The sequence below is a fragment of the Equus caballus genome, chromosome 28 (assembly GCF_041296265.1).
Source record: "Equus caballus isolate H_3958 breed thoroughbred chromosome 28, TB-T2T, whole genome shotgun sequence".
In the NCBI taxonomy this organism is placed as follows: domain Eukaryota; kingdom Metazoa; phylum Chordata; class Mammalia; order Perissodactyla; family Equidae; genus Equus; species Equus caballus.
Window position 1 is genome coordinate 26,812,009 of NC_091711.1, and position 15,814 is coordinate 26,827,822.

At 38.1% G+C, this 15,814-nt stretch overlaps 1 protein-coding gene across 12 annotated transcripts in view; it reads left to right on the forward strand.

The window, feature by feature from the left end:
• Nucleotides 1–15,814, forward strand: part of CFAP54 (cilia and flagella associated protein 54) — a 301,315-nt gene that overhangs the window by 19,682 nt on the left and 265,819 nt on the right. For 10 of the 12 annotated variants that reach the window (XR_011433771.1, XM_023631775.2, XM_070254526.1 and 7 more), the window contains 5 exons: nucleotides 731–789; nucleotides 7,375–7,518; nucleotides 9,224–9,337; nucleotides 9,461–9,562; nucleotides 13,938–14,136. Coding sequence is in view for 11 of the 12 variants with exons in the window: in XM_023631775.2 (XP_023487543.2) it covers nucleotides 731–789; nucleotides 7,375–7,518; nucleotides 9,224–9,337; nucleotides 9,461–9,562; nucleotides 13,938–14,136 (618 nt within the window). In the remaining variant the exon portion in view is untranslated. The remainder of the gene's footprint in view (nucleotides 1–730; nucleotides 790–7,374; nucleotides 7,519–9,223; nucleotides 9,338–9,460; nucleotides 9,563–13,937; nucleotides 14,137–15,814) is intronic. The other 2 variants (XM_070254533.1, XM_070254535.1) reach the window with 1 other exon arrangement.

Below are 15,814 nucleotides of genomic sequence, written 5' to 3' on the forward strand. Positions count from 1 at the left end.
AAATTATGCTAATAAAAATATTATTTTCTTCAATCTATTTCAAAACTTAAACTGCCTTTAAAATGAGAGTGAAATATTCCTGTATCAACGTATTTAAAATATGGTCAGGGAGCTGGCCCTGTGGCCTAGTGATTAAGTTTGGTGTGTTCCACTTTGGTGACCAGGGTTCAGTTCATGGGTGCAGACCTACACTACTTCTTGGTGGCCATGCTGTGGTGGCAACCCACATACAAAATAAAGGAAGATTGGGGCCAGCCCTGTGGCCGAGTGGTTGTTTGTGTGCTCTGCTTCAGCGGCCCAGAGTTTTGCCAGTTTGGATCCTGGGCACGGACATGGCACTGCTCATCAAGCCATGCTGAGGTGGCATCCCACATGCCACAACTAGAAGGACCCACAACTAAAAATACATAACTATGTACTGGGGGGTTTTGGGGAGAAAAAGGAAAAATAAAATCTTTTTTAAAAAAAGGAAGACTGGCACAGATGTTAGCTCAGGGTGAATATTCCTCAGCAATAAAATAAAATAAGATAAAAAAACACTTATATTAGTTCTTTTAAGGATTTGGCTACATGTTACAAAAAAAATTATAATGATTATAACTCTCTAACCATTATCAGACTTTCTCATGAGATCACTTGTTTTGGAAACTACAGACTGAAACTAGATATTGGAATACAAAATTCCATCATTTGACTGTAAAACATGTTAACAATCTTTTTCTCCATCTAGGTACCATTTACATTTACACCATTTGCAGAAAACTGATGGTCATAGGTCAGTCTTCCAAGGTACGAAATTTACTGATGAAATATCTACCCCTGTATTTTCTTAAGACTTTTGTTAGCATTGAATGCTAAACAAGGAAAGTTAGTGAATTATATAACAAAACTTAGTAAGTGTATATGTTATATAGTTTTAGTGTTCTTAGTTTTACTTCAACATGATCATAATGTAAAAATGCAAACAATAAAGTATTAATGAAAAGAAAGAATTCCTAAAATTGATAGGCATTCTCCAGTGTCCCTCGGTGTCTCAGATTAGTCATTACTTGTCAACTTGATATTGAATATCCTTCCGGCAAGTATATCTCTAGGTGGGGTGACCATCCATCCTGCCTTGCCCAGGACAATCCTGGTTTATGCCTGTTATTAATAGTGCTCCCTTTCACTCTTAAAAGTCTCCTGGTTTGGGTGATAAAGTATGGTTACCCGATTTATGCATGCCATGGAGCTTGGGCTTCATTTTGCTTGAAGAGTTTGGACTTTACTTACAGCCCACATGCTAGTTGGGCGAATGAACATCTAGACTCTATCCTAGTCACAAGCTGAGGGTAAGAGGACTTTATTTTAGAATAATGATTCTTGCTTTCCAGTACTCAATGCTCAGTTTTAGTTTGAGGAAGTGGCTAACACTTCTACTGACTTCCCTCCAATGTTGGTAGCATTTTTGTCTGCAGGAGACATATTTTTTCCCTCTATTCATCGTCCAGTCATTGGAATCTAGGCCAAGAAGGGAAAATGTACTCCCACTGAGACCATGCTTGAGTTGTTGCTGGCATCTGAAACATTACTACTTTATTCTTCTTCATCACATGCAAAAACTTATTCTGAAAATTCTAACACTCAAGACACTTTTTTTCCTATTTCCTTAAAATATAGCCAAATATCTTAAAATCTGATGCCACTTAAAAAAATAAAAATGGAAGAAAAGATATTTGCACACTCAATGGATAACACTAATTATGTGTTCTCTTTCTGTTTTGTTCCTCAAATTTAAAAACTCTATTACTGATGTGACTTGAACAAGCTCTGTGCCAGCATTTGGAGTGTGAATTAAAATGAGAGGAGGTTGTCCCATGTATAATATAAATTTGGCCTTCAGATTATGCCAACAATTCTACATTCAGGTCCAGATCCTAAAAAGAATTTGCATATTCCTGTTGCACTTGCTGTAGCAACAAATACTGGTTCACAGAACCATCATAATTTGGTCTGCTACAGCATTTGTCTGGCAAAGCTTTGGAGAGCAGAGATGTCTGTGCCAAAATTCAACTGTTAGAGTTTGTACTTGTTAATGCTGAGAGAATTTTAATTTAATGTGATAGTCATCTTCAAATAATTTCTTATTTATACCCTGTGTAAGTCATCTCCTCTCTCCTTCATAGAACTTGAGTTTCTCTCTGAAAAAATAAGGACTGAGGGAAGATAGTTTTGTGGTTCCAGTCTTGTGGGATGGGGCTGGGAGGAGTGAGAGATGCAAGAATTTTAGGATGGTGGGTAGTTGTACAGTTGGCACTTGAAGATTGGGATGGAATTCTTTCAGTTTGTTCAATATAATAAGTTTCAAGGAAATTAATAATTTTCGCTAAGAAATTCCCAAACCCTCAGCTCATGGGTTGATCCCTGAGCTGAGGCTATAAATGAACTTGATGGGTCCGTTTAATGGGGACAAGCCCTTGAAGGTCCAGCCACATCTGAGTCCTCCTGGGTCTGAGGTCCCCTGATTCTGTAGTATTTTAGAGTTCAAGTCTGTTATAGCATAAGACAGAAGGAGAAATAGATGTGGTGTCACCCCAGAGCAATCTAAACTCCTATTCTTAAAGGATCTAGGCATTATGGCTACCATTTGTTATTGTTACTGAAACCCTGCTGTATGTTAGGTACTGTGTGAAGGGCTTTGCATACATAATAATACTTATTATAGTCTTATGAGGTGGGCACTGCCGTCATCATCATCATCATTTATTGAATGAATGCCTACCATCTATCAGGGATGCTTCTCAGCACTTTCACATATTGTCTCATTTAATCCTCACACCACCACTTTGAGGAAGGTGCTCTTATTACCTTCTTTTTGTAGATGAGGAAGCTGAGGCTCAGCAAGGTTAACTTGCTCAATGTCGCATGTCTAGTTGGAGATGTAGCTTAGGCCAGAGCCGAGGCCACACTGTACTGCCTCTCAACGCCATTAGCATAATGCATGTCTGCTGACTAAATTGAATCCTGTCGTGACCCATCCTAGTTTTGGCTCACCTACTCAAACGGAGAGCTGTGTGGGAGGGGTTAATATTATTCGACATGACTGTGTTTCTGAAGACTCTTCCCCAGATGGAAAACATTTCCCTTCACACTGAGCCAGTCCCCAGCATAACCTTAGGGAATAGAGGAGGCCAGGTTTCTGAAACCTCTTTCCCTAAAGGCAGTTTTGCTTTCATTTATAGGATAATCTGTAGTTTCTTCTGAGGCTTTTAAACCTGTAGTGTATTACTCAGCAAACATTAAAAGAATACGACAGAATCTATTCATTCTAAGAAAACGTTGATGTCTGTTTTATTTTACTATAAAACTGAAATAGTTTTGTAAAGTTTGTGGCTTGAACAATTATTGTCAAATTATTCCACATATCATTATGTAAACTTCAGATCCAAACCTTGAGATGCTTCTCAGTGTTGTTTCCCTCGAAGGCTATAAGTGGATATAAATGAGGCTGCACTGCCATCCTGTGGCTGAACTGATTAATTGTGTGTGTTTTTTCCTACTGGACACCTGAACCATGCTCTTTCTGAGCTCCTATAATTTGGTTTTTCAAAGTCTTTTTTTTCTTTTTCTATGAAGAGAACAATCTTGCTGAAATCCCATCTTTTATAGAAACAGTTCTTTGTAGCTTTTAGGGGCAAGAAAAAGTGCTACAAATTGAGATTTGTTTTTTGGAAATGGTTTTTCGTCTGGACCTGAATGCCAGCCCCAGCAACGTCACTCACAAGCAGTTTAGCCTCTTGGAGTCAGATTAGGTTACTTTTAGGGTCCCTTCTGGCGCTAAAATCTGTGATTTAGGGTCTTTTATTCTAAGTCTGAAGCTGAACCCAAATATAATGTGAACAACTGGTAACTGAAGCTATTTTTATTTTGAAATGTGAAATTTCTAAGACCAGGAATCCCAAGGGCTTTTGGAAAGACGTGAATTTAAAGGGGGAAAATTTATACATGGCTTAATCTCATACCCCTTGAACCACAACAATCCAAATCCAAATTTTTTCCGTAGGATTGTTGTGCTGCGGATGTAAGCAAACTCAAGAGTTTTGTTGACTGTTAATTTCCTATCAGTTCGCAGTGTGGCAAGGTTAGCAAACAACAGCAACAATGACAGCAGCAACAACAGAAACAGGAATAAAGCAATCCTAGGCTGGCTCAGTAGAGATATAGTGTCCAGAACCAGGGACGCAGAGTTTCATCCTACTGTGAGCTGCTCGTAAACTCTAAAGGGACAATGGCCATCTGGAGCAAAGCCATAGGAGACCAGCCATGATGGAGAAGGGAAGTGCCATTCCTGGATGTAGAGAAGTGCTCGGGGATCTTTATCCTGGAGAGAGAACTGAGGGAGAGGCAGGCTGCACAGGTGTTTTCACGTTCTCGGAAGGCTGTCATTTGGAAGTGAGTTTTGGATGGTTTTGTGCTGCTTCGGAAGCCATGACCAGGACCAGCGCACTGGAGGTATATCACAGTGGATTTCATTTCAGATTAAGGAAGCACTTTTCACGTTTCGAATTGTTTTCTGATGCCATGTGACATGTTCCTTGTTACTGGAGGTGGGAAGTCTTGGGTAGGGAGGATGTGGAACATCAGGTGGCAGTGCTGGTGAGGTTGGGGATGAAATTAGATTCACTCTCAGCCTTTTGGTTTTATGATTACTTGAAATAGTTCCATAGTTAGCAGCATGGACTGAAATTTTTTAATGAAGTTCAGTCAGTCAGTCAATAAATATTTATTGCATTTCTACTACACAGTGGATAAAGTTTTAGGGGCTAGGGATACAATGGTGAACAAGACAGGCAGGATCCCTTTCCTAAGTCAACTTACATTCTATTGGGATGAGCTTACACTTCAGTGGATGGCAAAGAATATTACAGTGCTGTGTCAAACCCTGCTCTGCGTCCAACAGTCTCTTTGTCTCTGGAATCAAAACTTAGTAGACAGTGGAGAATTCTGGCCTTTCAGGCTTCTTCTTTCTCTTAGATGCCCACTGAGCTGCTTGCATACATGTGGTATACACTGTCTTTGGAGGCTCCAAAGACGGTAGCAGGGTCTGCATGTCACCAGTGTTTTATCTATTTTGGCTATTAAATACTATGTCAATCTGGTGGGTTTGCTTTATCCATATGAAGCTCCTGGAACTTTTTGATGATATGCCTTTTCAAGGTGGATTTGACTATTATAGACATATTTTTCCTTAATTAGTTCTTCAATTATTGAAAGGCAAATTTGTTATTGGAAGAGGGACTTTGTTCTGTGGTCCAAATTTCTTGTCATTATTTTTTTTGAGAATCTAGAATACTTGTTAGCTCTCCCTTAGTTGCTTCTGCTGACTTTAGGGTTGTTCAATGAATTCATTTAATAGCGCTTGGGAATATCTGCCAGGTACCTCGCACTGTTCTAGGTGTTGGTGATATAATAATGAAAAAGATGCTGTTCCTGTTTTCAAAGAGTGTATTAATGCAATTGGATCTGACATATGACATATGTGTATATAAAGATATTTGTAAGTTATATATATATACACACATAACACAACTACAGTAGAGACAGGAAGGAAGCAATGGTCATTTCTTTCTAGGGACGTTAGAAAGATCTTCAACAACTAGTTCTCGTCCCCCTGCTCGTCCTTCTCCTCCTCCTGCTCCTTCATCTTTTCCTGCTCCCCCTTCCTCCTTCGCCTTCATTGTTGTTACCAAAGCTAACGCTTACTATGTGTTTGCTATGTCCTAAGTATTTAATGTATGTTAACTCATTTAATCCTCAAACAATCCTATAAGGTAGTTATTGTTATACTACTTTGCAGGTGAAGAACCTGAGGCACATGGAGTTTAAGTGAATTGTCCAAGGTCACACTGCTGGCAGTGGAGCAAGTGATTCAACTCAGTCTTGTAGGGTGAAGGAGGGAATAGAGTGAGCAAAGGTGCTCACGTTAGGACCACTAAGATGTTTTGTGGAATGGAAAGCATCTGGGACCAGCTTTAAGTATACGACACAAGGTCAAGAGCAATGGGTGGGGGTGGGAGGAAGACAGGGACTAGGTCATGAAGGGATTTGCATGCCCTATAAAGGGCTTGTACTTTGTCATGAGGCAATAGGGAGCCACTGGAGTGTTTTAAGACCAAGAATGACACAACCCAACTTGCATTTTAAAAAGATACTCTGGGGGAGGTAAGAAGAATGTATAAGGAAGGAGTATGTAAGAAAAGGGGGACGGTGAGACCAAAGACAGGCAGACAAGTGAGGAAGTATGCCAGTAGTCCACGGAGACATGTGAGATTCTGCTCGGTTAAGGCCAATATATCCATGGATAGAATTTAGAATTTGATATCCTGAGGTAGTTAGCTCACAGATTCTTATTTTCATCCCAGTAATGTTTCTTATAATAATATATGGAGCACAGACCAAATTTATTCTTATATTAAATTGAACAAGAGGCAATGTAATCCAATTACTCTTTGAGCTTTTGGAATATTTTTGAAGAAAGGAAAAAGATTGAAAAAGTTAACTGTACAATACGTAGAGTCAAAAAATGTTCCCCAGTGTAGGGTTTGTGGGAAGAATATGTCAAAAAAGACTTATCAATGGATTTGTGGTGAAAGTCTTCAGCTAGAACAGCACAGGAGGCTCTTACGTATATTTCTACAGACAGGCCAGTAACAATGGTGATATTTCCCCCACTATTTTGTTTCAAATTGTAGCTTGGGAATAATTACACTGGTAATAGGCATTGTTTATGGAGTGCTTACAATGTGCTAAATACCATCCTAACACATCGTGTACGTTGTCTTTTTCTCCATAACAGTACTGCTGTGATGTGTTAAAATACTCATTTTACAGATGAGAAAATTGAGGTCTGGAGAGGTAAATAGGTGATCAAGTAGGAAGTGAAACCCGGGTCTATTTAAATCCAATCTTGGACTGTTTCTACTAAGTATTACAGGCTTTTTATAAGCCTTTTCCATTTTCCCTACCCTGCTATACCAGTTTATTTTCAGGATAATACACTGGTTTGAGGCCAGCTAACAACAATTATATTGTTGGAGATAGTTCCTAGACTACTGATGACACTTGATAAATATTAATAAAAATGAGCTGAGTTCACAGGACTTTAGGAGCTAAAAAAGAAAGTCATTCTCAAATGGCTAACTTGAGATTTTTGAGTTCTCTAAATTATTGTTTTACTTTTTAAATGCTTGTTTTTTCTTAGCTCATTATTTATGGTATTTTTGGTTTAAGCAGTCAGTAACTTGTGCTCACAACTTACAATTTGATTATATTAAATGGAATCATCATTAGTAGCTTAAAATGAAAATAAATTCAATTGTGCCCTTTCTTTCTCAGGCCTTAGAATATCTCCTGTGGGCCAGTATGTGTATGGAATCTTCAGTCCCCCTCCTGTCTGTCAGGCACCTGACGTGGAGAGCCACTCTGTACACTGCTGTCTGCCAGTGCTACTATGACTGCCAAGCTGGTTTTCATGGAGAGGTATGTGACTTGTTAATTCTGAGGATTCCAATATTTTAGAATACAATTTATTCAGCATTTTCTGCTTTCGATGCCCACCAAGAAAACAAACCAACCCAAAGAATTGCAATGAAGCAAAGACAAAAGTCCCAAGTGTTATTTGCAGCAATTTGCCGGTCTTCTCCATTCTGTTGATCTTGAGCTCTCCTTTCTGATCTCTCCTTTATTCTCTCTTTACTTCCACGTCTTTGCTCCTTTTCTGAATAAGATTTCTGGCATCTTCGCTTCCTCGTTGTATTCTTGTATGCAGGCACTTTCCTTCCCTGTTTAGTTTTGTATTCCGTGCCACCTACTATCCATTTGTCTTCCTTTTCTCTGCTTCCAGCCATTGTTTATTTAATATATTTTATTTCTTGTTTTTCCTCTTTTTTTGTGTATCTTTTAGACTAACTACTTGAGATATAACTTAACTGGTGAAGGCTTTTGTTGGCCGATACAGTATCCTCTGTGTAAATGAAAAAAGGCACTCTTGTACAGTGCGTGGTATTTGACTTATCAGTGGATGGGCCCTTGGTGAGAATGAAAATGGGCTCACCTTCCTTTGGGCCAACACAAACCTGCACCAGGCTGCATGGCTTGGTGAGTGCAGGGTGGGCTGGATTTCAGCCCTCACTCAACCTCTTGGCTGGACGTCTTGTGCAGGACAGAGCCTTCACAGCTGTACGAGTCCCTGTTCACAGCCGTAAAGAAATAATCTAGTCCATTAATGGCTCCTTTACATTTAGATTTTCCTGCCTGAACTAATTTGAAGGGTTTGGATGGTAGTGGCCCACAGGTAGGGGAATGGCCTAATATAGTCCTTGTGGGATACTTTTCTAGCCCAAGATACATTCTAGAAACTACTCACTGTATATGTATAGTTAATTTTAGTGTACTAGAGGTGGCATATTTCTATAGCTATTAAAATTATCAGGAATGGAATGTTTACATAGTTTTGACCATTTGATTCCTGTAGGAATTCCTCCTTATTAGAAAATTTAACCCTTTATGTATGTTACTATTGTGGTCTGGACTCATTGTCATGAAAAATCATAACATGTAAATGAAGTATTTCAAAGAACTGATAAAATAAATGACATGAATTGAGCTCTTTTTGTTATTATCTCTAGAAAATTATAATAATGGTGACCTGATTAAATAAGCAAGTCAGCCTCCCTCCTTTCCTCAGATATTAATAAATACTTCCTGCATGCTGGGGGCTGGAGATACAAAGATGCATAAAGGGCCCTATAAATGAATGGACAATGTGAACAGCTGAATAGATAATACAGCATGCTTTGGTAGAAGGTTAGAATTCGAGAAGAGCACTGAGCAGTGGGTGTGTTTGTGTGTGTGTGCGCGCACACGCGCATGCAGTGCCAAAGAAGTGATAATCTATATAAAGCTACTATTTAACCCAAAATTTAACTTTCCTTACTTTTCTGAATTTCTTAATTCATAAAGTTAGTGTATCTGACACTTTGTTAACTTCCAATCTACAGAATTCAGTGGTGCTTATAGGAAATGATAGATGGACTAGCTACCGTGTTGTGGAGTCAGCATCGGCCTAGCGTTTAATTCACCACTTAAATCAAATGTCTGGGAGAGTAAAACATACTGTTTTGATACATTTTTAATCGCCATATTCTTACTTATTATGAATTAAATTTATTTTAATCACATACAGGCATTCGCTCGGCGCGCTTTAGCTAAAATTGATGAGTTAAAGCATCTGGAATTAATGAGTTCCTCACAATCACTGGAAGAATCTAGAAAATATTATAGAGAGGCCACTATAAAGGTATAAAAATTTCATGAAATAAAAGAAATTCACTGCGCTCTGCAGTTGATTAAGTACTTAATTTTAGTGGTTGAGGAGTGCCTCCCACTGTTACTTCATATATAATTTTTCTTTTTGAGGCAGATGGCTGTGATGATCTTCAAAAGAGGGGTGTTTGAATCTAGAAGAAGAAACAAAAATATCTTTAGACCAAAGATAAGAATTAACCTAAAGGAAGCACAAACTGTAAGTCTAAGAACGTCTTCTCTATTTCAGACTCCCTCTGCAGTGTGTTTTTCTTGGACCTCTGTGGTTTTTAAGGCTGCTCACTCAATATTAAATTCTGCACCCCATTCTCTGCACCAATGGCAAGTAGAAGAATGCCTTCCCAATTTGGACGCGGCCTTACTTCATCCCTTTCTCAAAGCTCTTGACCTTTGCACAATCCCAGTAAGTTTGAAGGGCAAGAGGCTGAAGAAGAGCCTGGCAAAGGTCCAAACACACAGGCCTGTTGGTGGTGGTGCCGCAGAGGCCTTTGTCTCTGACGCCAGCTGTTGGCTTTAGAAGGCTCCGAGGTCACAGAGAAGCTGGAGGCGCCCCTTCTCATCAGCTTCGGCTCTCACCTTTGGGAGTGTTTGGGGACTGGGTTACACTCTATCAACAAACAGCCCCATGTCTCGGGGGCTTAAAACAACAGCTTATTTCCCTCTGGAATCATGTTATTACAGTCATCAGACAGCTCTGCTCAGGACCACTGCTGAGGGCCAGATTGAGGAGCAGCCCTCATTTCGAAAATTTCTGGTCATTCTGCCAGAGAGGAGGTAAGAGAGCTCCGAAGGACCTCGCATAGGCAGTAATGCCCAGTGTGGAAGTGACAGCAGTCTCTTCTTCTCCTATGTCAACACCCAGCACACGGCACCTCGAGGCCACAAGCGAGTTTGGCCCGCAGCACAAAGAGCTATCAGGAAGGGGAGAGGGACCTGGTTATGTCCGTGGGGTCCTCTGTCCTTTCTCCCTCCTGCCTTTTCCTTCTCTCACAGTCTTCCCCTTTGCCTTCCGGAATCTCAGTATCCCTCCAGGCTCAGTTCCATGTTTCTTTGAAGCTTCCCCTGACTGTTCAAGATGGCGTTAAACTCTCTCCTGTGAGCTGCTTTGTAGGGACTGCAAATGAAAGTGAGGGGGAGGAAGTGAGCAGTTTCTGACACCAGAGTTTTAGAATCTCAGAACCTGGAAGGGATTTTAGAAATCATCTGGTTCAGCCCTTTCCTATTACAGATGGGAAAAATAAAGCCCAGAGTATTTAAATTACTGGTTCAAGGTCACAAAGCCAGCTGCTGGCAGCCCTGGAACCAGAACCCGTGTCTCTGGCTGTGCTTTTTCTGCCCCGGTGACGGCTGTTCTCTGTCCTCATTTCTTCTTATAACATGTAGGAGTAATTATTTTTTTACATAAATCATAATATTTAAATACAAATATTATTTGGACATGGTAGCTTTCTATTGTTATTTAGTGTGACTATGATATATTGACTACAAAGCCCAGCAGTGCAGTCCATATACCGCTTTTAAATCATATCCCTTACTGACCGATGGTGTATAATTGGTGGGGGTGGTAAATCGCCAAATTATAGATAAGTCCTTGTTGGGCTGTTGACCTGCCTGCATTTGGTATTGGTAAGCTATACTACTATACTGTTTATAAGAGAGTGGGCGACAATTTTTTTTTCTCACCACCATTTTTTTCTCTGAGCAGACCAAATTTAAGTATGCAAAGCTGCAACATTGTCATGCATTAGCATATTATTAGGCCCTGACTTATAATCGTCCTCATATAAAAATTAAATATATTTTTAAAAATTGTTTAAAATTTGAAGTAGCATTACATTAAAAACCCATTTATTTGTGATTTCCTTTAAGATAATTATTATATGGGAAATTCTGGTGGTGTATCTTTTCAGAAAAAAATTATAATTCTTTAGTGGGTGGTTGTTACAGAGAATAGTCAGCATATCTTTCTTATAAAGTCTTAGTTTATTCCTTTGACACCTTTTGAAGAATATGCTGCTTTATATGTATGAAATAATTTTATTATGTTTCTACAAAAGAAAGTAATTTCAGTATGCATTACGTCTCTCTTATAAAAAAGTTCTGAGCTTGTAAGTGAGTTATTAATTCACAGTAAATCATTTTGACTTTCAAAGGATTCTTTGAAAGGACTACTAATTCAGACTTGTAATGATTGACTGTTTAGTGATTCATTCAATAAATGTTTTTAAAGTCCCTGCTATGTGAACAAGATAGAGGTTACATTCTAGTGGAGAAATTACGTAACCAACCAATCAATCAATTGATCAATCAATCAAAGTTTATGATAAGTATTAAGAAAGAAATAATGGTAGCGATGAAATTAGTTACATGGAAAGCCCTTAGAATGTTCCTGGCGTGTGGTAGGTCCTTAGTAATTTACCTATTACTATTATTTCTTTTTCATTTCATGTGTTCAACAGCCAACTGTGGTCCCAAAAGTGGCAGAATATAGAGAAGACTAAGTTGTAGTTCTGTTCAGTTTTTGAATGGTTTTGGCATAATGAGCAGGGTTTGACTAGACTGGGAGAAGAGGGGAAAATGTTCTGAGAAAGGACCAGAGCATGATTATAGTTTGGAAGCAAAGTTTACTGGGAGATAGTGAGAAACTGAGCTTGACTGGGGTGGGTATATTATGTTGGAGAATTAGCAGAATACATCTCGTGGACTAGATGTCATGGAAACCATAGTATTTAGAGGTGGAAGTGGAACAGACGGGATGGATTGTGTTATTCGGCTGTTCACCATCCTAGCATTTTTAAAGATGGTCTAGTATGCCTATGCAGTATATGTGCCAGACTATGTCTAATATTTTTATTAGTGTTATTTTAGTTATGTCCACTTCTTTGCTATTATCAATATTGATGCAATCACCATCTTCAAGTATATTATTTTTTCTTTCTTTTATTTCCTGTGGATAAAATTCAAGGCATAGCATTCAAATCAAAGGATACAAACACTTTTCTTTCTTTTGATGTATATTGCCAAAGTGATTTCCAAAACGGGTACCACTAAGTGATAAGCTGTGTGTACCAATTTTACCACAAGCTATGATCGTTTTGATATTACTATTTCTTTACTTTTTTATAGTTCAGTTTTCATAAAATGGGTTGTCATTTTATTTCTTTGATCCAACTTTCCTTTTTATTTGTGTTTACGCTCTATAGTTCCTTTTCTTGTGAATTATCTTTCACAGTCTTACCATTTATCTACTAGAGATGTTAATTTTTAAAATACATTAGAATGGGCTCGTTGTTTTTAGAGATATTAATATTTTGCTTGTCGTGCTTGGCAATCAATTATTCTTTATTACTTTAGCTTTAAATCTTTTTTTTAAGATCTTTAAAATATTTATATTTTAAAATCTTTTACTTGGTATTCATCTATATCTCTGATAAATATTCTATTCTACTTTTGCTAGCTGTCTGATATTTTAAAAAACAATTTCACTGTAATCTATTTGGGTTTTATACTTTCATTTTGAATGCTTCTAATTATTAGAAAGTTTATTATGCTGTCTAAATATAATTTTTTAAAGCTCTGTTTTAACCTACGGTAAAAATCTTAGACGAAACTCTTACCTCTGTTTGTAAAGAAAGAGAGAACATGGCATGAAGTTCAACTTTTATTGAGGTTTTTAACGTAAGGGTTGACCTATGGGTTGGAAAGGCACTAATGCTAATAAGTAGCGAAGTTGGTGTTTGGGGAAAAACAGTCCAAACCAGCTTTATCCCTGCTTCTATTTTTCTGTCTTTCTGACTTTGCCCCAAGAAGAGGAAAGAAGCAAGGGAATCCTGGGGAATATGACTCTAGAAAAGCCAACTAGAGCTACCTCTTTTATTTCCTGGTAATCTAAATACAGAGAACAGGTCATTTGTCGGAGAGAAGAGTAAGTGTAGAGGCAAGCCGTCTGCAGGAGGTTCTGGAATCCTCCTGGGCCGATACAAAGCAGAGTGGCCAGAAATTCACGAGAGCTCTTATTAATATACCAGTGGTCAACCCTTCTTTAGAGTTAGCTACCATAAGACCAGTTATTTATACTTTAAAATACTGTTTCAAATTTGGGTTTGAGGACCTCCTGCATTAGAATTTTCTACAGTGCTTGTTAAAAATGCCCCACCCAGACCCGCTGAATCTCTGGAGATCTGGTCTGTGAATCCGAAAAGCACTCCTGAGAGATTCTTAGGCAATCCAAGTGTGAGTATCAGTTCCTGAAGGCTGTAATTAAGGTACAGCAAAGCAGATGGAGATTAATGCCGCCCTAATGAAAAGACAGTAGTAAACAGCCTTTTAAAGCTGCCTTGGAAACACAAACATATAAAGGAATAGCAAAGTGTTTGAGGTAATGGCAGCATGATATGAACTTTGATGGAGTCTGGAGTGACACCTCAAAAAATGAAAACCATAAAAGCAGCCATCTCTCTGATAGGCCAACCACTCTCTCTTTTAGCATTAATTAAGCATGCCTTACTTATCTTTGCCTTATAATACAAACATTGTAGAACCTTAAAAAAATAGACTGTGTTTTTTTGTTCCAGTTGCCGTGGCCGTATACCCTCACAGAACGGTTGTTGGAAGAGATGTTTGATAGCGCTGCAGCGCGGTTTCTGGCTGTCTTGGAAGCTCTTTCTGATTCGAATAGACGAACACTCCAAACTGGACCTGTTGTTACAGAGGAAGTAGAAATTCGTGATGTTGTCTCAGAACTGTTTATAGCAGGAAAAGAACTTTTAATAAGTAAATAAGTTAATACTTTATGGTAGAACATGAATAATGAAAATCTTAGCATGGTAGTCCACACATAAGCAACTGATATCCAATTCCTATTGATCTTGAATTCAGCAACCCTGCTAAACTCAATTGAAAATTCAGGGGCCGGCCCAATGGCATAGTGGTTAAGTTCACGCACTCTGCTTTGGCAGCCCAGGGTTCGCTGGTTTGGATCCCGGGCGGAGACCTACGCACCACTTATCATGCCATGCTGTGGCAGGCGTCCCACATATAAAATAGAGGAAGACGGGTGCAGGTGTTAGCTCAGGGCCAATCTTCCTCAGCAAAAAGAGGATTGGCAGCAGATGTTAGCTCGGGGCTAATGTTCCTTAAAAAGAAAAAAAAAAAAGAAAGGAAAATTCAAACGATTTATTAGTAGTTTTCCTTTTGGATTTTTTATGTATACAATCATCTCATCTATGAATAATAACAACTATATTTCTGTCTTTTCAATTATTAATCCTTTAGTTTCTTTTTTCTCGCATTTCTCGACTTACTGCCCTAGATAGGATCTCCAATAAAATATGAAATGGAAGTGGTGATAGCAGCCCTCCCTGTCTCATTTATGATCTCAGATGGAAGCTTTCAACATTTTCCCATTAATTTTGATATTCGCTGAAGGATTTTTCTAGATATCCTTTTTCAGGTTAAGGAAGTTTCTTTTATTCTTGGTTTGCTAAGAGTTTTGTTTATTTGTTTTTAATCCTGAATAGTTATTGAATTTTATCAAAAGCCTTTGCTGGATTTATTGAGATTTATTCGGTTGATCGAATGGCTTTTCTCTTTTATTTTTATTAATGTGGTGAATTACATTGATTGCTTATTTAATTTTTAACTACTCTGTATTTTTGGAATAAATATAATGTGGAGGTGAGGATTGTCCTTTTTATATATTGCTTCATTCTTTTGCTAATGTCTAATATTTCTGCCTTTCTGTTCATGAGAGAGATTTTCCTTTCTTATAATGTCCTTTTTAGATTTTGCTCTCAAGGTCATGTTGGCCTCATAAAAAGAATTGAGAAGTATGCCTTCTTTCTATATTATCTGGAAGAGTTTGTGTCAGGTTGATTTTATTTCTTCCTAAATTGGTTGAGTTTACTGGTGAAGCCATTTGGACCTGAAATTTTCTTTGTGGAAAGGTTTTTAACTGTGGATTAAATTTCTTCCTTAGATTTAGAACGATTTAGGCTTTCTTTTCATTTAAAAAAAATCTATCATTTTGGTAAATCGTACTTTACTTGAAAATTTTCAATTTTATCTAATGTTTTCAAATCTTTATAAAGTTGCTTATAATATCTCATTACGACCTTCTTAACAGCTGTAGGATCTATAGCAGTCATTCCTGATAGTGATCAGTTTGCCTTTTCTCCCATTTCGTCAGTTTCACCAGGAGTGAATCAATTTCAGTAGTCTTCTCCAAGAACAATATTTGACTTTTTTATCTTCTCTATTGTACATTTTCCCATATTAATCATTTCTGTTCTTTATTATTTCCTTTATTCCACTTTCTTGGATTCATTTTTCTGATTTTTAAAAATTTATTGACTTGGGAAATTAGGTAATTGGTTTTTGGGATTTATCCTTATTTAATATATGCATATTAAGACATTTCTTTCTCAGTGCAGCTGTAGCTATGTACCTGAAG